We start from the raw sequence: 23,038 nt of genomic DNA, 5'->3' as shown, positions 1-23,038 counted from the left end.
ATGATTTCATGAATACTAGAAGCTGGTGTTGCTGCCAGAAGAGCTGGTTCTGCTCTGCTCTCACCCCTGGTGAGCTGACCGAGGTTAGCGGAGCCAGCAGGCAGAGGGACAAAAAGAGTAACTTTAGCCTGGACCAGCTCCCCAGCTGGGTTCACTGCATGGCCACACAAACACTTGTGCCAGCACAAGGCAGGAAGGGCACACAAGGGATGAGACAAGTGGTCAGGAGGGGGAAAGATGAGAATCTTTGTTTTTGCTGACAGCGCAGGACTAAATTGCTTGTGAAACTGTGGTTGAGGTACCTCACTGGTAGCCAAGCACAGAAATGGCTCCTGCAGTCCCTGACCACCTCTCTGCTGGGCCAGATTCTTTGATTCCTCAAACCAGATGTCACTTTCCTGTAATTGTCCTGCTCAAAACCAAGATCTTTTTTTGCCACTTCCACGTTTCCCACATTGTGACTGAAAACATGAAGTGTGTTGAAATAGAACAGTGCTGGTTTCCAAGTGCAACGCTAACACTGCAAAAAGTTTAAATTTCAGGGCTTAAAAACCTTTTTTGGTTCAAATCGGACAGAATTGTAAGAGGTTTTCATTTTACAGGATACATGTTTCTGTAAAAACATGCTTGTTTTCAGCAAGTGGTTGACTGGCCAATATGTGGTAGTTCTCATCAATTGCCTGATGTAAATATTTTTGTTGCCATCATCCTTGTGTCCTTGATTGAACTTTCTTTTTTGAGGGGTCTTTTTTTTTTTGTTTGGGGTGGTGTTTTAGGTTTTTTTGGGCGGTGGTTGTTTTTTGTTGTTTTCTTTTTTTTTATTTAAAAAGGTTAATGAACTTAGAATAATTATATCAGGAAGATGGCAAAAATGCTTGTTGGCCTGTAATCATGGTTCATTACAGGATGTAAGCATACACTTGACATATATACACCCAATTGTGTTGGTAATTATATGGTAAATACATCACAAAAGGGAATGGGTTTGCCACTTAATAACATATTTTTAGATGCTTATAACAAAATGAAAGGGAGAATACGCCAGGATTACTTTTATTAAACATTCAAGTCTTCTGTTCTTGAGACTCACAATAAAGCTTCCTACTTCTGGTGCTTGTCAGATGAGAATTTCAAAGGACTTTATAGACATGAATGAAGTAAGGCATTAAACAATTCATCCCTTCAAGTGAGGTGGAAAACTGTTATCCTCCTTCTGCTGAAGGGAAATGCAAACCCCAGTAACATGAGGAAGATGTTCCAAAGCCTCATGTAGATCCCACACAGGCATTAACTTCAGACATAATTAAAAAAAAAAAAAAGTACTGGCTATAAATTCTTTCTCCTTTCACCTTCTCCAGGCTTTCTTTGTTGACCACAATTCCCGCACCACGACGTTCATCGACCCCCGGCTCCCCTTGCAGAGTAGCAGGCCCACTAGTGCGTTAGTCCATCGGCAGCACTTAACTAGACAACGCAGCCACAGTGCTGGTGAGGTAAGTTGCATTCATGCCTTCTCTTTGGGAACCACCGGGTGTTTAAGATCATCCTCTTTCACAATGTTCCATTCGCAATTCCATCTTGTAAGGAGCATGGTTCTTCTGTAAGTGCACAGTAGTCATCCATAAAGATCTATTTTTTTATCTGCTAGCCACTGTTGCTTTTAAAATTTATGTATTCAGAGGAAAAATATCAAACATGAGCTTCTCCTACTCTTAATTCGCAGTAACCCCATTTAACCACAGGAGAGCATCTGATTACAGATTACCAGTACCTATAGCCTGTCTTTCACTTACAAAATGTGTATTGCTGTCTAGCATGGTGTCTGCCAATTATATTGATATATAACTCTGCAAATAAGAGGGGGGGAAAGATGCATGTGTGACTATACATCTAGTTGTGCAACTTTCCAAATAAGTATAAAACCATCTTACCACATACAGGCTTATCAGACTGTTATATGCATTTGCATATGTATTTCATCTCTACTTTCTGATCAGAAATAAATGGAAACCACTATTTTGTTGATATGTCACTGTGGAACATTTTCAACAGCAGTCTCCATAGTTTTGTTTTCACTTCTTTTTACTTGTGGCCTTGAATATGTACAATGACTTGGACTTTGGTTGTACTTTATTTAACCTCCATACTATTGGCTGTAAGTTGTCTTTTCAGGGGAGGGCTATTCCATGCCAGGAGTTAAAGATAATAAAATTCAGAATAGCAAGAGAAGTGCTCTAATTTATCCTTTTTATAGCTCAGTCTTGTGGCAAATGAGGTTCTGCCAGACGTGTGTTTCAGAGCAGACATGAATCTTCTTGGCCACTTTTCTAACAAGGCTTCCACTGAGCTGCAGCGAGTGCCATACCACGGGCTGCAGATCTTGTCATACACTGTGTGAACAGGCTTTAGTCATCCCCCCCCAGTGTCAGGTATATTTTTAGAAAGGTATTAAATAGCTTTTTTCATCAATTTGGTGATGTCATGTAGCAGGCAAGGAAGCTGGAAGTGTCTTCATATAGCCATTTAGATCTTCAGTAGGGTAAAGCAAGTATTTCTGTTGTGATTGATTTGTAACAGAGTAGAAATATTTTTTCTTCACTTTACTCAATATGTACTGAAATTATCTTCCTTTCAGCAGCATTCAGTAGCTCTGCACTTAAAACAGATCTTTGTGCCAGCTGTGCTGCTGAAGTCACAGTCAATGCTGCAAAATAAGTGTAGTTTATCCTACAGGAAATCATCATATATATTGCATATACATAGTGCTGGTCACCGGTCAAAATTTCCCACTCCATCTAGATACATGAAATACCCTGAACCACATTTCTGCGTGCAGTTATAGAAGTGTTTCCTTGACATTGTTACAGGCGTAACTTGAATTGAGGTATAATTCCAGATAGGAATGTCAAACACAGCAATTCAATACAGTATTCCCATTCAGCAGTTTTTCCTCTTTGCTTACGACTTGAGTATATATTTGCATATTTTTCCTGTTTTTAAACTATCGCATAAAGGAACTGGACATTATTGCAAAAGATGAATACTTAATGAAAAAAAATTATCAAAATTCTTTCTTTGGATTTGTCTTGTCGTGAACTTTGATGTTTTGAAGCCACTGACCCAGTTTCTACAGGGAGATGCTCTAAAGCAAACATGAACCAGTGTAAGGAATGCCTTTTTAGCTAAAGCTCAACTGCAGTGTGAAACCAGAGCTAATAATAATGGCATTCCTTTTCCAGCACATTGCCTAACAGGAAATAATTTTTCATTTTTCTGAAAGAGTATTATCAGAGAGCACAAAGGTTTTGGGAGATATCTCAGGACATTTGCTTCTTCGTGATTTAAGAGACTGGATTTAAAAGCAACCTTTATAATTATTTGATCTTTTGCAGTTAGATGTTTTAGAGATCTTTGAAACTTGGAAGTGTAGTTCAAATGCTAACTATTACATTTAGGCAGATAAACTGAGAAGTAAACATAAAAGTCCAGCAGGATGAAAAAGAGCTTGACCAAATGTTTTAGATAGATAAACTACCAAATACTGACACTGTAGAAATGACTGAAGCCTCATCATGCAGTAAACTGCAGCAGTTGCCCTGACGTCACAAATGCCACTAAGAACAATTTTATTTTGTGGCTCTACCCTAAAAAATATTCATATACAACATTTTTCAATCCCAGAATGTGAATGCAAAAAATGTGAATGATGCTAGGAACCGTGTTTTTATCAGTTTTGGACTTGTTTGCCTTGCCTGAATGTGAACTCACTTCTTTGTCCTCCTGCTTCAGCCACAAACTTGTTTTTGCTTCAAATTTAGGGAAACTCCATTCATGCACAAAGTAAGAGAGATGCTAATGGAGGAGTAGAATTTGAGGTAATAGAGGTGCTAATAAAGAAGCAGAATTTGATTTCCAGGGCATTTGGTATGGATAAAGTTGTCCATGAATTACAAAAAAGCCTCTGAAGGAATCCCAGTTTTAATTTTTTTGGTCTCTTTCCAGAACTGGACTATTTAAAAATAGCAATAAACTTTGCATCAGTTTTGATTCTTCCTTCTAACGGGCCCAGTATACTAAATAATGTTTTACTGATAACTGTCATACAGCACAGCTGCTCCTGCTGCAGTGGTTACTGGGGGTAGTGATCAAACAAAGCCTTGACTTACATGCTTGGTTTTAAGCCGTATAAATTCTCACTTTTATGCTGGCACAGAGACACTCACTGTGGTTACTTGCACATTTGCAGGTCGGAGAGGACTCCCGTCATTCGGGACCACCAGTTTTGCCCAGACCGTCTAGCACGTTTAATACAGTCAGCAGAGCTCAGTACCAGGATGTGGTTCCAGTGGGTACGTCACCATACAGCCTCTTCTCAGAGAAGTTCTCTGTGACTGAGGGTGTCACATCAGCGTGCACTGCTGGGTTTTTCATTTGTTATGATTCTTCTGTCGGTCAGCATTTCCCCTTTGTTCAGTTGCAACCTTCAGGACTGAAAGTGTGCAGAACAAAGTAATTGATGTGTTCTACCTTCCCAGCTTACTCTGTGTGCTGACAGGATGAGTTGAAGCCAGTTAGTCAAATTGGGGTCCTAATTGGACTCCATGCATTCTCAGTGATTTTTTTTTGTTTGTTTGTTTGGGGATTTTTTGTTCGTTTTTTTTTTAGCTTCTGAGCATCTATTTTGGCAGGATTCCAGAAAGTGTTAATCAGCTTGGAATTAGTCATTAGCTTAACTTCTGTTCTCAGTTACATACACACAAAGTTACTGACTTCTGTGCCACCACGTACAGAATTTAGCTTATTAAATCTAACAGCTGTCACATTGTGCTAAATCAAGATAAATTAATCCGATTGACTGGAACTGGCTCTTTGGACTGTGGCATGTTTACTTGAAAATCTCTGCCCATTTAAATCCTTCTCCTTGCCATAGCCATGGTGTGCATGCTCTGCAGGCTCAGCTGTTAGTGAGGATTTGATATGGGTGTTTCTAATGACTGTTAATGTCTGAGCATAGATTTCAGTGCAGTGAAAATCAAGGTCCCTTCAATTTTATTCTAGCAATAAATATTCTGGTTTGACCTTAGCTAAGAGTATGAGTTATAAAATATAATAGAAATTGCTAACAGAGTCCTAGCTGTTAACAGTGGAAAGGATATGTCCCAATGAGATTTGGTTCATAATCAAGAAGTGTGTTTCTTAAATGACAGTAGAATTAGTAGCCTTATATTAAAAAGTATAACAAAATACTGATGAACTTAAAACTGTGAAGGTGAAGTCTGCTGTCATTATTGTTCAAAACTCAGAAGGAATTACATCCTTTGTTTTGGTATCTCCTTGCTTCAGCATGGTGTTTTTGTTGATGTTTTCAGCTTACAATGACAAGATTGTTGCATTTTTGCGGCAGCCCAATATCTTTGAAATTCTACAAGAGCGTCAACCAGATCTTACCAGGAATCATTCACTCAGGTAAGAAAATTAGTGAAGTTAACTATCCCCATTTCAATACGAAATGCTAATTACAATTAGTTACTTTAATTGAGATTAACGGTGGAACATAACAGATTGTAGACTTCTGACGTACTTGAACATATCATAAGGCTGTGGGAAGTAGTTATTTACTATATTTCTGTGTAATGCTGTGTAATAAGGTTTAGGAGAGCAGAGGTAATGTGTTATTATCAAATAAAGGTACCTACAAGAAAATGTTTAGAACAACTGGCATAAGAGATTTGCTGATGTCTTCAAAATGTGCCAAGACAGCTGGATGGCATGGCAAACGTGCCAGTTCATTTGGGTATATGTACAGCTGGGAGCATGAGGCAGAATGGCATTTGGTTTTGTCCTTATCTTCTCAAAGCACATTTATAGAAAGGTTGTCCTGACCTAATGATGCTGGTGGTAATCTTACATCAAGCAAAATTTTTGGTGTCTATCCAAAATTTACAAAATGGGCATCTACAGGTTTTTGCATAGTCCAAGAAGATCTGATGAAGGCTGATTGATTGTTGTATAGTTGTTATAACTCCATCAGAGTTCTCAGACTTGGAAATGGAATCACTGACAACTTGGATATTAGTGACCAGGGCTGAAATTAATGTGTCTATTCTTCCTTGGATCCTAAATTTAAAAAATGCTAGTTTGCTGGTGACAATCTGTCCTGTGCAGAGAGCTGCCAGTGCAGTGCTCTGTGTTCCAGATGCCTGGCATGGCAACCAGCACTGATTTTCATTTTTTTCCATTTTCAGTGTTACTTATTGATCCCTTTTTCTCCATGTCCTGCAAGTTCCCAAAATTCAACAAGCAGTTTCCTAAAGTGTTGTGTAACAAGTTTTGTGATGTGGCTTCTTTGTTAAAGATTTGTTTTACCCTCTAAAGAAATCCTGGCTGACAAACCTGAAATGACATACTAGCAGAATACATGTTCTCTAGAAAATACAGAGAAAAGGAAATCAAAAATCTACAGCTGTCAGCATTTCAAAACAGTTCCTGTGTTGTACCCATATCACTACAGGCAAGTTTATCTTACCAGGTGTGATTTGAAATGTGAGCAAACTCATCTGTTGGGAAATAGTATACAAACAATTTTGGATTATTAGTAGTTTTATTATTTTGTTTTCCTTTCCCCAGGGTGCTTGGTTTCCCTTACTTGGATAGCAGTCTGTGTAATTTTCTTCATTTGTGTTATGTTTTTTTAATAAATTAGAATTCTGATGGTTTACAAGACTTGTTGGTATTATCAAATTCTGCTTCTAGTAGAACCTTGCTGATTACAGATTCATAATTTCCCACAAGCTGGGCCCTTCTCATGGAAAGATGGGTTTCAGATTAAAAATGGAAGATCAAAAGATAAAAGATAGTCTTTTGTGTATTTCCACATTTACTTGAGTTTATATATCCTTATTTTGTAAGGAGACTGAAGATATATGTCTTAACTCACTTACTTCAGCAGAATGATTGAGGATTTTAATGAACATAGTTTTATTTTGCATTAAATGAGATTGGTCAGAGAAGCCATTCCGTTAAGCTGACTGGTTCCATTCTAGTCTTAGTCTTTGAAGTTAGTGTATTTCCTTAAGGTACAGTATCTTCTATTATACCTCTCCTATATTTTTCTACAGCTGATGCTTCAGTAACATTTCTTACCCTTTTATAAAGATCTTAGTTAGTCTTTTAAGATCCTAATTTAGCAAGTTATTGAAATCCATGTCTGTTTGACACATTGTGAGACTAAACAACTACGTGAACGTTGCTGTAACATTTGATGAATTAAGACCTAAGTGAAATCCCACACTATGAATTCTTTGTGTAATTAAGTGTCCAGACATCCCTGCCCTGGGCACTTTGGGGCCGTGCTCGCAGGTGGGCAGTGCGTGTTGGCTTTGGCTCAGCACTTGCTCGGGGACCTACGGGGCTTCCAGGCTGAACTCGAGTCTTGGCTGGCTGCAGCCACGGTGCTGGCTAAGCAGGTGCTTGGCTTTCAGTACCTCTTTTCACACAGAAACAGTGAATTACGTGGTCCTCCTGCAGACACAACTGCCACCCTGGCAAGCAGGGACCAGGGAATCTGGGCTCAGTCTGGCTGTGTCCCTTTTTCACCCTTGAATATATTGTAAATGTAGTGCAAGTTACCAGAGAATGTGTGTTTAAGAACATTTTTATGCACCATGATTTTAGAAAGAGGTGGCAAGAACTTTAGTTTGATTCTTTTGTTGAAAGTGCTGTGCATGAAGTGGTGTGTTCCAGAAATTCACATTGCACTTGAACTGTGTGCAGCTGCCAGCAGCTGTATTACAATGCTGATTGCATGGAGTGTTTTGGACCTTCTTGTCACTATTAGTAATAGGATGGTGGGATAGACAAACCTCTGAGCTGAGCCAGTGCTGCTGTTCTTATGGGGAGTTCTTCCCTTTTCTTCTTGTTTGGGGGTTTTCTCCTTTGGATTTGGAACAGGTTTTTACCACATGGGTTTCTTTTTGTTTTCTTTTCCTCCAGAAGAGTGAAGCCAAATTAGAATTTATCTCTTCTGTACCATCATATGCCTTGTACTGATGAGAGAAAATAAAAGGGATGTACTTGTTTTTCAGAATGCAGGAAAAATCTTTGCAGAGAAACAGAACAGGAATCAACCAAGGAGTTACAGTAAATATAGATCCTAAAATTATCTGTGTTGCTGTGCTCAGAATTTAGGATGCATGGATTCTACAACAGTGAGCACACTGAGTCTAGGAGGAAAGATGTGTACTTGGCTGAGAGGGGAGAAATACAGGATTTTTTTTGGAAGATATCTTAAATGCAGTGTGGTACAAAACCCACACTTTTAAATTAAATCACAAGTGCGCATTGTAATGTATGGCTTACATTTGTACAAAGGTTCAGAAGAGTCAGTGCCTCTTTAAACAGTTCACTTTCACAATAGAAATGTCCTCCCGCAGGGCTCTGCCTCCTACTTGGAATTCAGAGACATGGCTAGTGTGAACATGAAGGATTGAGTTCTCTTTTTTTTATTTTTATTTTTTTTCCTGGTCAGATGACTGTACTACCTGATACAGCATGAGCATTGAAGAGATAGGAGCAACAGGAGAATTGTTCCTCAGAACAACTTAGCTTTTTGGTTGTAATATTTTACTGCTCGCATGGACATTGTGTGGCAGGGAAAAAAATAGGGAAAAGCATAATCCAGAGGTTTCTGATGTACTCTGTACTTTTTCTTGTTGCTGTGGTATACACTGATGCCTTATTTGCAAAAGGTGTTTTGGAAGCTTTTTTTTGCTTGCGCAGGGAGAAGATCCAGTTCATCCGGACAGAGGGAACACCTGGGTTGGTGCGTTTATCCAGCGATGCAGACCTTGTCATGCTACTCAGGTAGGCACTGCTGCTTATGATGCATGTATGGAATTTGCCATGGCAGCTGCTGAGGAGCCTTTCAGTGAGTAGTGAGTGCTGATGTAGTGACCCAGTCATTTCCCCTTCAGTCCTTGGAGTTGCAGCTGGGAGAGCTACAGCTCAAGGGTCAGATTTTATTTACATCATGTTCAGTTTCTTGATGGTATTTGGAGGTCACACTTTTTCATAGGAGTAATGGAACGTGATATCCTGTCTGAGAAAAGGCAAGTGCAAGAGTACTGTGCTTGTGATTTATATGGGTTTGCCCAGACTACCTTTTATTGTCCTGTTGCATCCAACTCTGCTTAGATAGCTGGAACAGTTTAGACCTCTTTTCAAGGATGTGCTTTCTACTACTTTTAGAATGCATCTGTTTAGTTCTGTGTTTTGGGAAGTCCCTATTTGTAAAGTTCTATACTTGAGATGTGTGTGACATTACTTAATGTCTTGCTTGCCTCTTCAGTGTACTGTCAAGAATTGTCCCCTTTAATAAAGGAAATACTGTTACAGATGTCATAAAATGGGAAGCTACTTCTTTACTATTTTTCATTTAAGCTACTAACTCAAAAAAATCAGGCAGATTTTTTGCTAGAACTAAACCCTTATATGTTGATGTTGTATTCTTATCCATTCCATCAAGAAATTCACAGGTACCTTTAAAATTGAATCTAGTAAAATACGATTGTTATTAGTAGTTGTATTTTGAGGTCAGGTTGCATAATGACAATCCTTCCTGGTAGCTGAATCTCCAACTTAATTACAGGTATAAGAAAATCTCATTTTAAAAGCATACTTGAGCTTTTTAAAAACACAACTATTATTTCTCAAAAAACTTTCAAGATTTTTATTTCTTGATGTAACTTGGAGGAAAACTACACATGGGCATGAATGTAAAAAGAACTGCTAGAACACACCCATTAAAAAAAAGAAAAAATTAATGCAAAACAAATTTCTAGGTATTTGTTTGGTGAACAGACTTACTAAGAAACATTTGAACATTTATTTGAACATTTTTTTCATTAGTTGAGTTGGATAGTAAAAGGTTGGCTTGCAATTCCTTCTATAGCTCAATTTTTGAACACATTTTTTTCATATTATCTCAGCAGTTTATTCTTATCTGTGTTGTGCATAACATTCAACATACCCTTTGATACCAGATCCATTCTGATATTAGATATTCTGTGCCTTTTTGGATTTGCTTCTGTCAAATTTGGGAAAAGACTGAAATTTTAATATAAATACACAGACTCTGTGCACAGATGCAGTGATTAGGCTGCAAATTGTATATCTTTTTACTCTTAAAAAGTTGTGTAGCAATAACAGGTGAGGCATGAAATAACTCAACTTGAGCAGGCTAGATGTGCTACCTGTTTCAGCAACAGTGTAAGATTTAAGATAAAATGAAGAAATAACTTATGCTAACAAGCTTGCCATTCAATATGCTTAACAAGTTCAGATGTGATTCTTAGTCCTGGGGGCTTAGAATGTTTGTTTCTGTTCCTGCTCTTTGTGCAGTATTGAGGATATTTTTCCAGGATAGTTATTGACCCCTTTGTGATGAGAACACAACAACAACAACAACAATACCAAAAAGAGGGGGTCCCACAAATTGTAAAGGCTGATTAGCTATATTTTAACCTTGACAGCAAATACTCCATTATGTATAACAGTGTCCCACAAAAGTAGCAATTACTGCTTTCCAGTACATTCAAGATCTGATTGAGAGAAAGGCAATAAAATATTCTGTAGCACTCTAAGTGTGCATGGTGGAAATAGGTGAGTGACTACCAAAGAAAGCAGGTTATTAACTAGGGATTTTTTTCTAGGAAGTGAAAACTACCATTTATTCAAATAAACATGTTCTTTCTTATTTGCTCCTTCTTACCAGCTTGTTTGAGGAGGAGATAATGTCATATGTGCCGCCACATGCCTTACTTCATCCTAGTTATTGCCAGTCCCCAAGAGGCTCGCCGGTGTCTTCGCCTCAGAACTCTCCAGGTAAGTTGCTCAGGCAAGGCTTCTGCAGGGGCTCTGTGAAAACATTTCTCATCCTTAATAAGACCAATTCCAGCTCAGTAAAATCAGTAGCATGCTCTTGCTGCTTTCCCAGAAGTTGGAGAACAAAAACAATAGAAAAATTGTTTTACTATAACTTTTTATTTCCTTTACAAATTGAAATTCGTGACAGCCTAAAGCCAAAAACATACTCTTGGGAAACTATAACCTATTTGCCTTTGCAGTTCCCAGCTTTTAGATGGGTAAGGTGACACGAGCTGAAGCCCCTTTTGAGTGGTCAGTGAGCTTGTCACTGTAGTGCTCTGATGATAGTGGTATCTGTAAAATACTGCAGTAGAACTAGTCCCATAATTTGGCTATGCTGCATGCAATGCCTTTCACCTCTCTGAAGATCCAAGTTCTGTTGCTCCAGCAACAACAAAGATTTAGTCTTATTTTTGAGCAAAGTCAACAAGTATGATTGCATTTGACTGTCAAACTTGAGCCTTTGCCTTGGGCTCACAAGACGCTTTGCTGGGGGTATTACAACTTCAGTGGTTATTTTGTTCTGACCTGTAAAACGTGCAAACTTGGTTTTGACTGATGTGAAACAACTAAGTGACAGCTCATGCCAGTATCCTGATGCCTGGAGAATTAAAAGCATGGATCTAATAACTGCGCATTAAAATGGTGGTGTTAGTGGGGCTGTGGGGCAATGAGTAACAATTTTATGTGAAGCCAGACTGTTATTAGTACATTAGCTCAAAAGATAGCATATTGCAGCTGACTGAAAATTCATGTCAGAATGGAAAAAAATTGATATTTCAGGTATTAACTAAGTTGCAGATCAGAACTAAATTATTGCAAATGTGACAAGTTCCATTTGAAGGCTAAGAAGACCAATTTCAAGTTTATAGGTGTTGCTATTCTTAGTTTTCTCAAGAAGATAATCGGCAAGTAAAATCGGAAGTTGCTTAAGGAGATCTCTACAAATTTGAGAACAAAAGTATAGATAAATAGAGAACATTTGGGGTGTAAGCAACTCTGGAGAGTTCCAGACAGTAAGAAATTTTTATCAGAAAAGGTACCATGATTTTTATGGGCATTTCCCAGTCCGCAATAATAAAAAGCTTTGCCTTTTCAAGAAACAAGATGAAATGCATTCATAAACATGTCCTGAGTGGTAGCTTTTCCTGCTGCTGGACATAGGACCTTTGTAAGATCTGTTTGAAGAAAATATCCAAAGACCTTAATGATCCTACAGCATTCTGCAAAGCAGTGAAATATAATATTAACATGTATTGATATTTTCAATACATATATGGTTTAGATATAACTGTTTCTCTTTAATGAGAAGAAAGGAAGAATGAAATCTGCATGTATGCATCTTATTTCCAACTGCAAACCTGGCAGTCTTTTGTGAGTAAAACCAATTTTGGCTTCCAGAGTCATGATTTCTTTGTTACTGGTACATGCTCCAAAGCATGTTGGGCAGGGCTTCATTCCAACAAAGTAATTTCAAAATACATTCAGTCTTTAACATGTGATATTCTCATGTACTCAAAGCAGCAGCAGATAGTAAGGGATGAACAGTGATGGTTTTAGTTTCATTCTCCTTAAATTTGTAATCTCTATTCTCATTCATAGAAAAATATAGAGAGACCATTGAATTTCCCTTCAGTCCGCAAGTATGTACGTTTGTGTTGGTGTACAAATGACTTTTTTGATGAGAAATTGTAAATAGCCCATGTTTTCTATAGAGGCTCTGTTTTTTCTCGTCAGCTAAACTGGCTGTGCTGTGCTGCACTGCACGAGGTTGCGTGTTAAGGATCCATTGTTCAGATCAGTCACAATCACTTGTACTTTCTCTTTTGGGAAAGATGAATAGTCATGAAGCTACTCTTTATATCTGCTTTAGAGTATAACCTCTTTGAAAATCAAATATGATTATCACATCACTGATGTTTTTTAGCTCTTCCATTAACATCTTTTGTTCCCAAGGCGGAAGTAATCACTGTAATTGCCCAGGAATTTCTTGGCATATGCATCTGATTTGCAGTGAGGACTTGTCATGTGCTGACAGAATATTGTGATGCTGATTTCTGAACCATGAAGTAATGTGCTATCAGATTAATTTTTTGTGGTATCCTTCAAAAACCACCTTCCTTCAGGGGTTTAGATTGCAGTATGTTATTGTTGCCTTTTTTTTTTTCTTTGTGACTACATTTTTGTATCTGCTTTGACCCAAAGGAAAATAAACAAAGGGGGGGAAAGGCCAGTAATTAAAAGGCTGTTTACAGTTTCAAGTTTCTGTTTTCAGGAGAATTCAGCTGAGTGTACCATTAGAAGCCCTTAGTGCTCTCAGTAAAAGAGGAAAATCACTATAGGTGAATTAATGACCATGATTTGTTTTTACAGAGGGGTCCTTCGTGTTCCTGTTGGAGCCCTGTAGACTCCCTGATTCTTTCTATTCCTCCCACACATCACTCTGAAGCCTGGAACAAGGGCCAAGTGTCTTTCTAGTCAGACAGGTCTTTCAAAGACCTGTTACATGGCATTCAGTGTTAATAGTGATCTCACTTGTTCTCTCTCTGATCTCTGCACAGAGATAGACCCTACAGCTTCTTCCAGCAGCCACTTCCGCAGGATGTGCTGTTGCCTTTTCCGTCAGACTCGTGTGCGTTGTGGCTGAGCGAGCTGCTCTCTGCCCACAGGCTGAACACATGCGTGTTCTCTCTCTTTTATAACCTGAAACATTACACTCTCATGCCTTCACCCATAGTAGCAATAAAAGTTTCTGCTTTGGCCTAGTTTCATGCCAGGAGCCAAAAGTAAACTCACATAAGGAACTGACTGAACCATTTAAAAGACAGAACTCTACCTATAAATGCTTCTAAGCTGTTCATTTGTGCTTTCAGTGGATTATGGGCATGTTAGGTGACCACTGGTTGCAGATAAGTAGTTAGCAACTTCTGTATATTGTAGGGCATGAAAAGTTTTAAGTGTCCTCTGAATTTTTTTGTGGAGGATGTCTACACAGCTATGCAGGGAAGAAATTTAACTGCCTCTTTGGCACAGTCTTGCAGTCAAATCGGTGGAAGGTCTAATGATTGTTATATTCAGGATAGAACAGATTAAACACCCAATTTGTATATACCGGACTTGTACATGCAATTGTGGGCTATGCCATTTTTTTGGCATAGAGATCTCAGCTATCCCCGCTTTTAAGAAACTGATCCTCAAAAAACAGTCTTTCAGAATTAAATTAATTTATATGACCATCATATATGTTTCTGAAGCCACGCGTGAGAAGTTCCACAAAATTAAATTTGGTAGTTTTTCCATTCTTTCAATATTTTTCTTCCTTGTACTTTCCCAGGCAAAAACATCTACTAGGGAATTTCCAAATGTTTTCCTTCATCTTGATGTACTCAACAGGGGTACAGCAGAGTCCAGTCTGTTTATGTTTCATTTACGAGTTGTTGTTTTCCTGATAATATTAAAATCAGAACAGAGCACAACATTTATTGCATGAACTATTATAAAGGTTAGATATAAAGTGGACTTGAAAACCAAAAAGTAAAGTCTTTCTAGTTGATTGTGCTGTTTTTTTAATCCATCTTTTGCATTGACCTGGATTTGCTCTTTTAAGATTGACTTTTGAAAGATGATACTATTGGAAATGAGCAACCAAAAAGTCTTGGATGCAGAGCAGATTTGAAGATATGCAGCTTTTGCTCTTTATAAAGGTGACTAAATCAAACACATACTATGCCTTTTGCTATTAAGGAGTCTTTTCAGTAGCAGATGGGACATTGATCAGTCCATGTCACTACTGCTCATTCTTTGCTTATTGCTTCATGCAGGTACCCAGCGTGCCAATGCCCGAGCTCCAGCTCCGTACAAAAGAGATTTTGAAGCCAAGCTGAGGAACTTTTACAGGAAGTTGGAGACTAAAGGATATGGACAAGGTCCAGGGAAACTGAAGTATGTTGAAGCATCTCATGAAACTGGATTTGTTTCTCAGGCAGCTTGCCTTGCCCTGCACATCTATGAGCTTCTTCCCATTAGACGGAATGCAGATGTTTTGGTTACCCAGGCACTTCTGGAAATATAAAGCCTGTAATAAAAGACTTAATGCCAGCATGTGATTCATAGCAGAAGATACAGCAAGTTCTGAGCACTTCTGTGTTCCCTCCAACTATATTTTTGTACAAACAATATTACCAATACAGTGCCAAAAAGAGCTTTGGGCAGAGGCATGCAGAACAGGAGGCATCTGAATTCTTCCATTATAGCAACTGCTATGATACAAACAGTTATATTTTCTCATGTATTTTTCCACTGAAAAAACTAGACAGGCTATTTTGTACATCATTGCCTGTATTGATACCAAAGTCCTCTTTAGTAAAAGAGGATTCATACAGTTAAATGTTATTAAATTCTAAGGATTGCCTTAAGAAACTGCTGATATTTTTATTTTAGCACTCTGAATGCTAGAGTGCTTGGAGTGAGGTCTTCCCTCCTCTGTTTATTTGGTAATCATGTGATTACATATGGTTATGTTGAGGATTGTCCTCACAAGATACTTTCATAATTTTCTACATTACCAAGTCTTGTGCCAGCTAGCAAACTCTCGTAACTGGATACTCTCATAGTAGCCATGAGGCACTAGAACTTTTTTTAAACCGTTTCTTCTTTAACCATTATAAGAAAAGGGTAGGCTTTTGGGGTTTCTAGTTTTGTGGGTTTTTTTGTTTTGTTTTGCCTTTTTTTTTTGTTTGTTTTGGGGTTTTTTTGGTGTTTTTTTTTTATTTCTCCCAGACAGTCCCTTCTCACACTTTGCAGAAATTTGAGCAAAACTCAGACTTCAATTATGTAAGCTTGTTAAGAGTTTTCCATAGCTGAAATGGGAGTAAAATGGTATTGTTTAGACAGTCTTGAGAGGCAAGGGTTGGGCAGTGTCTGCCTATAATATAATGAAATCATAAACTCTTAAACCCTTAACTATGAAAGTTTTGTCATGAACGCTTGGGCAAATAACTGGTAGAAGAGGATGGCATTTGCTCCCTATAACATCTGTTACATTTCTTGGACCTCTTATTCCAGTCCTTTTTTTTGTTCCCTGATCTATTTGCCATCACACTGTAGATTTTTAAGCAGAACAACAGCTTGATTTTTGAACAGAAGTTTTCCCTAGGTTCCTTTCCCAGGCATACCACACTGACCTGTGCAATCCAGGGCCCCAGCACAACTCGCTTGCTGCCTGGGTCCTCCTGTTGCTCACATATCTGACCAGTTCCTGGGTTCTCCCCATCTGTGTCCTCAGCAGGATGGCACAGTGCAGTCATTGACCTCTGCACAAGGCCAGCAAGGGTGCAGGAGCTGTGTGGTGGGTTCAGCTGCCTTTCTGCAGGCAGCAGCAGCTCCCAGCTTTGCTCTGACAGAGCAGTATTTGAATGTAAAGCAAGCTAAGTTTCAGGAAACTAATTAAACACATTCTCTTGGCAGAAGATAAAATGTTTAAGCAAGGAGGATTCTTTCACCTCTTTATTTTAGATCTTATGACACTTCCTCACTTTCACAGTTTTTCCTTTAGAAGGTACATTGTGTTTTCATACGTGGTGCTTCAGTGTGGTTTTGTTCAAATAATTGCCATTCCTTCTAGACTTTTTGTACTGTCACGCTTATGATAATGTAGGGATGTGTGGTTCTGGAGTTACCACACAGTGACTTTCCGTGGTTTTATATTTTTCCTTGTTAAGAAACTGATTTTTACATAAAAGATTAGATTCCTGCTACTTACAGTAAAACTCACTTAGGGACCTGGCTTTACAAAAGTATTTCAGACCTAATGAAAATGCCTGCTTCAAGACCTTTCCCCTTAAGACTTTAATTTAAGGAAGAACCAGGGTAGACAAAACAAAACTACACTTCTTTGTACAAGTGATATTTTATAGAAATATAAAGTAGAGCATTGAAGGAGATAGACTAACAGACAGAAGCTTCCACATCTGGATAAAATTATCCAGCAAAAACGTGTATCTCTATAAAGTTCCCCTGTTACCACCTTGCAGTGTAAATAGATGTTTCCAACTGTGGTTCATGTTGACAAATTGCTGTTTCAAAATAATTTTGCTCTTCAGATTAATCATCCGGAGAGATCACTTGCTAGAAGATGCCTTTAACCAGATCATGGGCTACTCAAGAAAAGACCTGCAGAGAAATAAACTCTATGTCACGTTTGTTGGGGAAGAAGGGTGAGTAGAACAGGGAAGTATAAATGTGATCTCAGTGTCTTGCAGTTGCTGTTTCACCAAACTTGTCTAGAGTGAAAAGAGGAAGGGCTGCAGTCAGGAAATGCCACATACATAAGGCTAGAATATACAGCTGTTCAAGATGACTTTTGAAGCATTTTGAAATGTAACGTATCCCGCCTTTGCAGAAGTAATGCGTGTGTTTATGTGAATTTTCACAATACCTGGTGTGTGTTTCAGAATGTTGCTGGGAAAGCAAAGAAAAAAACAAACAGCTTTCCTGTTTTATTCGTATTTGTTTTCTGTCAGTGCTGTTGTATCTCCAGTGCTTATTAACAGACAGTTGCCATTTGTTGGAGGGAGGGTGCTTCACCAGCAGGCTTGAGGCTCAATCCTTAATTCAGCTCCTGTCTCTGAGGCATCGGGAGCTGAAAGCCCTCCGTGCTCCAAGAGGTGGATCACTGCCTCTCCAGGCCAGGGCCTACATCACAAATAAAAGCAACTGGGCTGTTGCCAATTGTCAGATAAACACAAATATTCCTGACATTTCAAAGTCACTTCAGAGAATGCTCAGTCTGTGTCTAATGATAAAGTCTGAAGTGTTACAGGTTGTGCAAAATGCATTGCAAAGCCAGATGTGGTTAGATTTTCTTTGCAGGTGAAACTGAAACAAAGTACCATTTGCTGGTTTTGTCTTTTGATTTGTGCCCCCTTTGTCAGATCTTAAAGCCTACTTGCCTTTGGCACAAGTATTGTTATTGATGTATTTCCTTGATATTTAGAAAACTGCAGCACAGCTCTTGGAATGCTCTCATGTGTGTTATTGCCATGCAATGTGTGAGTCTTTAAAATGCTAAGTTGTAATAGAAATATCTCTTACAAGATTAGATAAAATTAATCTGTCTTTGAAAACCCCTAAATCCTGTTTGTTTAAAGCTTGCTCTGAAACACTTAGTGTTAATAAGGACCCAGTGAAGCCTTAAAATAAAGAATGTTGACAGCTGAGAGCCAAGTGTGGACTTGTTCATATAAATAATGTCACCATGCTGTCTGAGGAAAAACTCAGAACTGGAATGACAAGGCTGGTGCAGAATGAGATTACACTGTATTGACCGAGTAGGGTGGAGATGCAGGAACGAGGCCTGTTTCACACAGCCCCTACCAGCCTTCACTTTCACAGCTACAACCTCAACTCGCATTTAAAAATTAAGGGGAAATTTTTTAAATCAAACATGAGATAGAGATTGATCCAAATACACTGTCTCCTTTCATCAGATGTCAGGCTTTTGCGTTTCACCACTCAGCAACATGAAGAGTGACCTCAAAATGGGGGTGACACAACCTGTCCCCATTATATCCAGGTTTACACAAGACTCTAGTCTTAATGGAAAAGAATCAGTTAATTAAGAGCAAAGTCAAATTAAAATGATGTCAGTTCTCTATTTACAAATCTGTTTTGAATGAAGAAAGGATGTGTGCAAACAGTATTGTTTCATCAGAGATGGTGCAAGGATATGTATCACATCAAACTATTCATTTGGGTAGGTGTGGAAAGACAGGTCAGGGTGGAGGAGAGGAGGAATACTGAAAGTTAATTGCTTCCTATTTGCTCCTCCTTTTTTAAGATTTTAAGTAGGAGTTTGCTTTTGCATTTTTTTTCCTCTCAGTAAAGAGATGCAAGTCATAAAGTAATGGGTAACGAAATCCTCACAAATTGCAACATTTTAGTAATCGTTAATTTATTAGTGTATAAATTAGTAAGTGGGGCAGCTCAGACATAGTTACTGCTGTTCATTTGATTTCTATCATAAGTCTCATAATGTTTGTTATCTTCCTTGAACCTTCAGTCATGCAATTGTGATGTTAGTTTAATGGGTTTTATACACTCATACTTCATGGGAGGATACATTAAGAAAATTCTGATAGAAAGAATATGGTTCCTTACAGTTGTTTTTCCTAAGTTCTATGAAGTTTTAGCGGAGGCTGCTTTGCATTTAAGAGTGGTAAATCTGAAGTATTATGGTGCTTCCTAGGAGACATGAGTCATGTTGCCAACAACATATTGCTCTACTCCTGAATATCCAAATGCCCCACAGTTGCAGCTGTTGTGTGGTTGCATACCTCTTTTATGAAGTTTTCTCACCCTTGTGCCAAGCCTTTAATTGTAGGATAAATCTGACTGGCAGTGCAGGACTCTCCTGATTGATTTATTTAACATGACTCACAGTAACTCTGCATACAAAGGGAGCTGTGTGAAATGGCTGGTAGTCAAGCATGCAGTTTCCTTTCCATCTTAAGATTTCACAGTGAGTCTGACTATCCCAGAAGTTTGGAAGGGTCTTCCAGATGACCCTTTACTTGATCCTGGTATTTGTGCCAAGATTAAGATTCAACAGTTGTCCATGGTATCAAACCACTTTTGGTTGGTTTTTTTTTTCCTGTAATTTGAGGATGGAATCTACCCTTCTTGCCAGGGTAAGGATCTGTTTCAGCACTCCATTGCTGAAGCTTAACAGAAGTGTAGTGGTTCCAAATAACTGAAAGGAAAATGTTTTTCATTCAGCAGAGGAAAGAGGGTTTGTCCTCAGCTTGATAATGGTACCTGGCCTTTACTTTCCTGACGACTTCATGCTCAAAAACAACTCTCAGTTATGGTTGTCATCTGTAAAATTCCAGAACATTAGTAGCAGAAGTTCTGTGTGAAAACTGCCCTTCTCTGTGATACTTCTGTCTATGGGTTGTCTTGGTACTAAAGCAGAGCCTTCTTAAGAGTCAAGTATGAAATCTTCTATCTATAGAAGATAGATCTTTATATCTGTTTGTTAGCATTATAATAATCTCTGTTCTCCACTGGAAAATCCTTAGTTTTCTGTTTTCCAAGTCTAATAGAGCATTAACTTCATACTTAACTCATTTCACTGGTGACCTGTACCATAATGTCAAAATTCAGTCTCAGTGCACTGTCAGCAGTGAGTTTGTTTATCATTCAGGAAGAAGGGGTTATTTAGATTCATTAGTACTGGAATCTTGAAGTAGGAAAAAAAAAAAGAAAACAAAAAAAAGGAAGTGCACTCTCCAAAAGACATTTAAATGCACTCAAGTTTGGAGGACAGACAAGAAAATTTAGACCAAGAAATATAAATCACTCAAGTGATCTCATATTATATTGCTAGGGAAAACAGAAATATTATCCCCCACATTTTCCTATTGTTGCAAGTCTGCAAAGACAAAATATGACTGTTGTTTATTTTCATTCTTAATTTGTCAGATGCAGATAGGGCTAATGTTGGCTCTTTTCATGTTTTTCCTCCCTCCCCCAAGCCTGGCTGCCCCCAGTTATTTGGTTATATTCCTGTGGCAAAGAGGCCATTACAGCTGGAGCCAAAATTTTTTCTGAGAGCAACCCACATGGAGCACTCCATTCCAATCCTCCAAGCCATTCCATTTCAGAATAGTCCCTCGAGAGTTTCACATACTTTGGCATTAAGCAATCTGCAGGATAAGGGTTCTGGTCAAAATCTTACGAAATTTTAATCAAAATATAGTGTAAGAAATGTAGATTCAAAAAAATGTTTCTTGATAGTAATGTCAGTTTTCTCTTTAAAGGTTGGACTACAGTGGACCATCAAGAGAGTTTTTTTTCCTGGTGTCCAGAGAGCTCTTCAATCCATATTATGGTTTGTTTGAATATTCAGCCAACGATACCTATACAGTACAAATAAGTCCCATGTCTGCTTTTGTAGACAATCACCATGAGTGGTAAGAATTATTTGTCTTTTTGTTTTTCAGGTACATTTTCTGTTATTCCCACTTGTTGACAGCTGCTCAAATCTGCTCAGACATGTAACACAGAATCTGATCTTTTTAACCAGCAGCAAAATAATTGCATTTCTTTAGACTTTACCGAATTTGGTTTCTCTTGTGGTTTTAAATGATCTTATTTCTCACAAGGTCAGCAAAATTCTGATTTGGAACATGTACCGTGGGATTGTCTCACAACACAACTCTGCATTTCTTGTACATTAGCAGTCATTTAATGAAATCAATATTAAACTCTTGGGCATTAAATGAAAAATTAAAAATAATGACAGATTGACTTTTTGTCAGCTAAGGAGATTAAGGGAGATTTCAATCAGGTGTTACTGTATGTAGTTTGTATGAATCTTCCTAAAGAGTGCAGAGGTCTCCTCAGTGGAAAAAACCCAACATATCTATTGGAAGGAAATCTATGGTGGTATCTCAGTTGGAGGCAGGGGGAAGCTGCTGATCACGCAGCTTTTAAGCAAGTCTGTACACACACACATGCTTCTAAAATAGTTATCAAGGATTTTGACATAATCCCATTTTCACAGTTATAAGCCAGTTTAAATCACCCTCAGTTGATTTAAGCCATGGCATCACCATAAATCTGTAAAGCTGTGCTGTGACTATTAACAGAGAATTCTGCTGTGTAAGTAGTTGGATTACAGTAATAGTGAAATGACAGCTCCTCATCTGTGTAGGAGAGATATGTACCGAGTTCTTATTTATTGAAAGCCAGTTATGAAGAATGAATATCAGAGGGGAATCTCATTGCTAATTTTAAAAATTAATAGAAAATTAAGTGGTTGGCAGCCTCCAGTTCAATTAGTTGAAGCAGCCTGCCTGTTGAACTCCAATACTTCAACAATAAATGGCATATGCTGTTTTGGAAAGGCAGAACAGCCTGGGAGAAAGGTGAGAGAAAACCCTTATGTGCTATGCAGCTTCTGCCAAATTTTTGTCTTCATTCCTGGCTTCTGCAGTGCTGTAACAGAGACCTTGGGGGTAGAGGAGGCATGACCCCTATCTCTTTCTGGGAGTGCTGGTGCCAGTGACAACACTGGTCTTGTACAGCCTCAGGGGGAATTCAGAAAATGCAGCTGTGGCAAGCAGTTATGCATGGAAGGAGAAGGCTCTGCATGTCACATCCTCATCTTGCAAACATTGTACAACCAGGTATCATAAAGCCCTAGCTTTTCCAAGAAAAATGTTGTAAACGGTGCATAAACAGAAAGTTCAGAAAGTTCAAGAAACATTTTCTTTGGAAACAAACACTAGACTTTAATCTAGTTCCGGAGTTGTGGAGGAGTTTTCACAATGGATCTTGATTCTCACGGGAGTATTTGCAAACCCTACTGTTTCAAGGTTGCTGCCATCTGATCTCAACTCTGGCAAGCTTCCTCCTTACACACCCAACAAAATGAAGAGAATAGGGGAAAAAAGCGAGAGGTGAGAGAAGGAGATTTAGATCCCACTGACATAAGGCTGGGGAGCACTGTGATACATCAAAACGTTTTCAGACACTGTTTGTGAAAATATATATAGAATTCCTTAACCACCAGTCAGAAGAGGGAGCAAGGAGCCACTGTCAGGTTGGGGAAGGGTAGAAAAACCTTTGGCCTCCCAGTAACATGCTTATCATTTTGGAAGATAATGCATTTATAAAAGGGCTAGTCTGGCGAAGATTTGATTAGGTTAATATGGATTCGACAGTTTTGAGCAGTTGCAGCTTAGCTATCTGAGGGATTTTCCACACCCTGCAGACTTGTGTTGTTTGTTGTGGGTTTTTTTTTAATGTGCTTTACTGAGAATGTCAAAGAAACACAAGAAATAAACAAAAATGCCACAATTTAGACATAGCTGTCTGATTTAATAATGTTGTTTGGAAATACATATAAGTTTTGATGACAGAGCAGTGTACCAACCACAGAGTTTAAATATAATGATTATAACTCTTTCTCTTCCAGGTTCAGGTTTAGTGGTCGGATTCTTGGTCTTGCTCTGATACATCAGTATTTGCTGGATGCCTTTTTTACAAGACCCTTTTATAAAGCCCTCCTCCGAATGTGAGTAGAATTATACTGTCTTCTCTTGTGTTTGGT

General features: G+C 38.5%; 1 protein-coding gene across 1 annotated transcript in view; it reads left to right on the top strand.

Annotated features, from left to right (window-relative positions):
* The window catches only part of HECW2 (HECT, C2 and WW domain containing E3 ubiquitin protein ligase 2), a 154,453-nt gene that overhangs the window by 119,423 nt on the left and 11,992 nt on the right, over positions 1-23,038 (top strand). The window contains exons 15-23 of the mRNA XM_027678149.1: positions 1,359-1,493; positions 4,247-4,349; positions 5,370-5,466; positions 8,779-8,862; positions 10,772-10,881; positions 14,745-14,865; positions 17,025-17,138; positions 20,742-20,894; positions 22,904-23,002. Coding sequence (XP_027533950.1) covers positions 1,359-1,493; positions 4,247-4,349; positions 5,370-5,466; positions 8,779-8,862; positions 10,772-10,881; positions 14,745-14,865; positions 17,025-17,138; positions 20,742-20,894; positions 22,904-23,002 — 1,016 coding nt within the window. The remainder of the gene's footprint in view (positions 1-1,358; positions 1,494-4,246; positions 4,350-5,369; positions 5,467-8,778; positions 8,863-10,771; positions 10,882-14,744; positions 14,866-17,024; positions 17,139-20,741; positions 20,895-22,903; positions 23,003-23,038) is intronic.

The sequence above is a fragment of the Neopelma chrysocephalum genome, unplaced genomic scaffold (assembly GCF_003984885.1).
Source record: "Neopelma chrysocephalum unplaced genomic scaffold, ASM398488v2 Primary Assembly neopelma1_44, whole genome shotgun sequence".
In the NCBI taxonomy this organism is placed as follows: domain Eukaryota; kingdom Metazoa; phylum Chordata; class Aves; order Passeriformes; family Pipridae; genus Neopelma; species Neopelma chrysocephalum.
The sequence above is the reverse complement of the archived record's forward strand: the minus strand, read 5'-3'. Positions and strand labels throughout refer to the sequence as shown.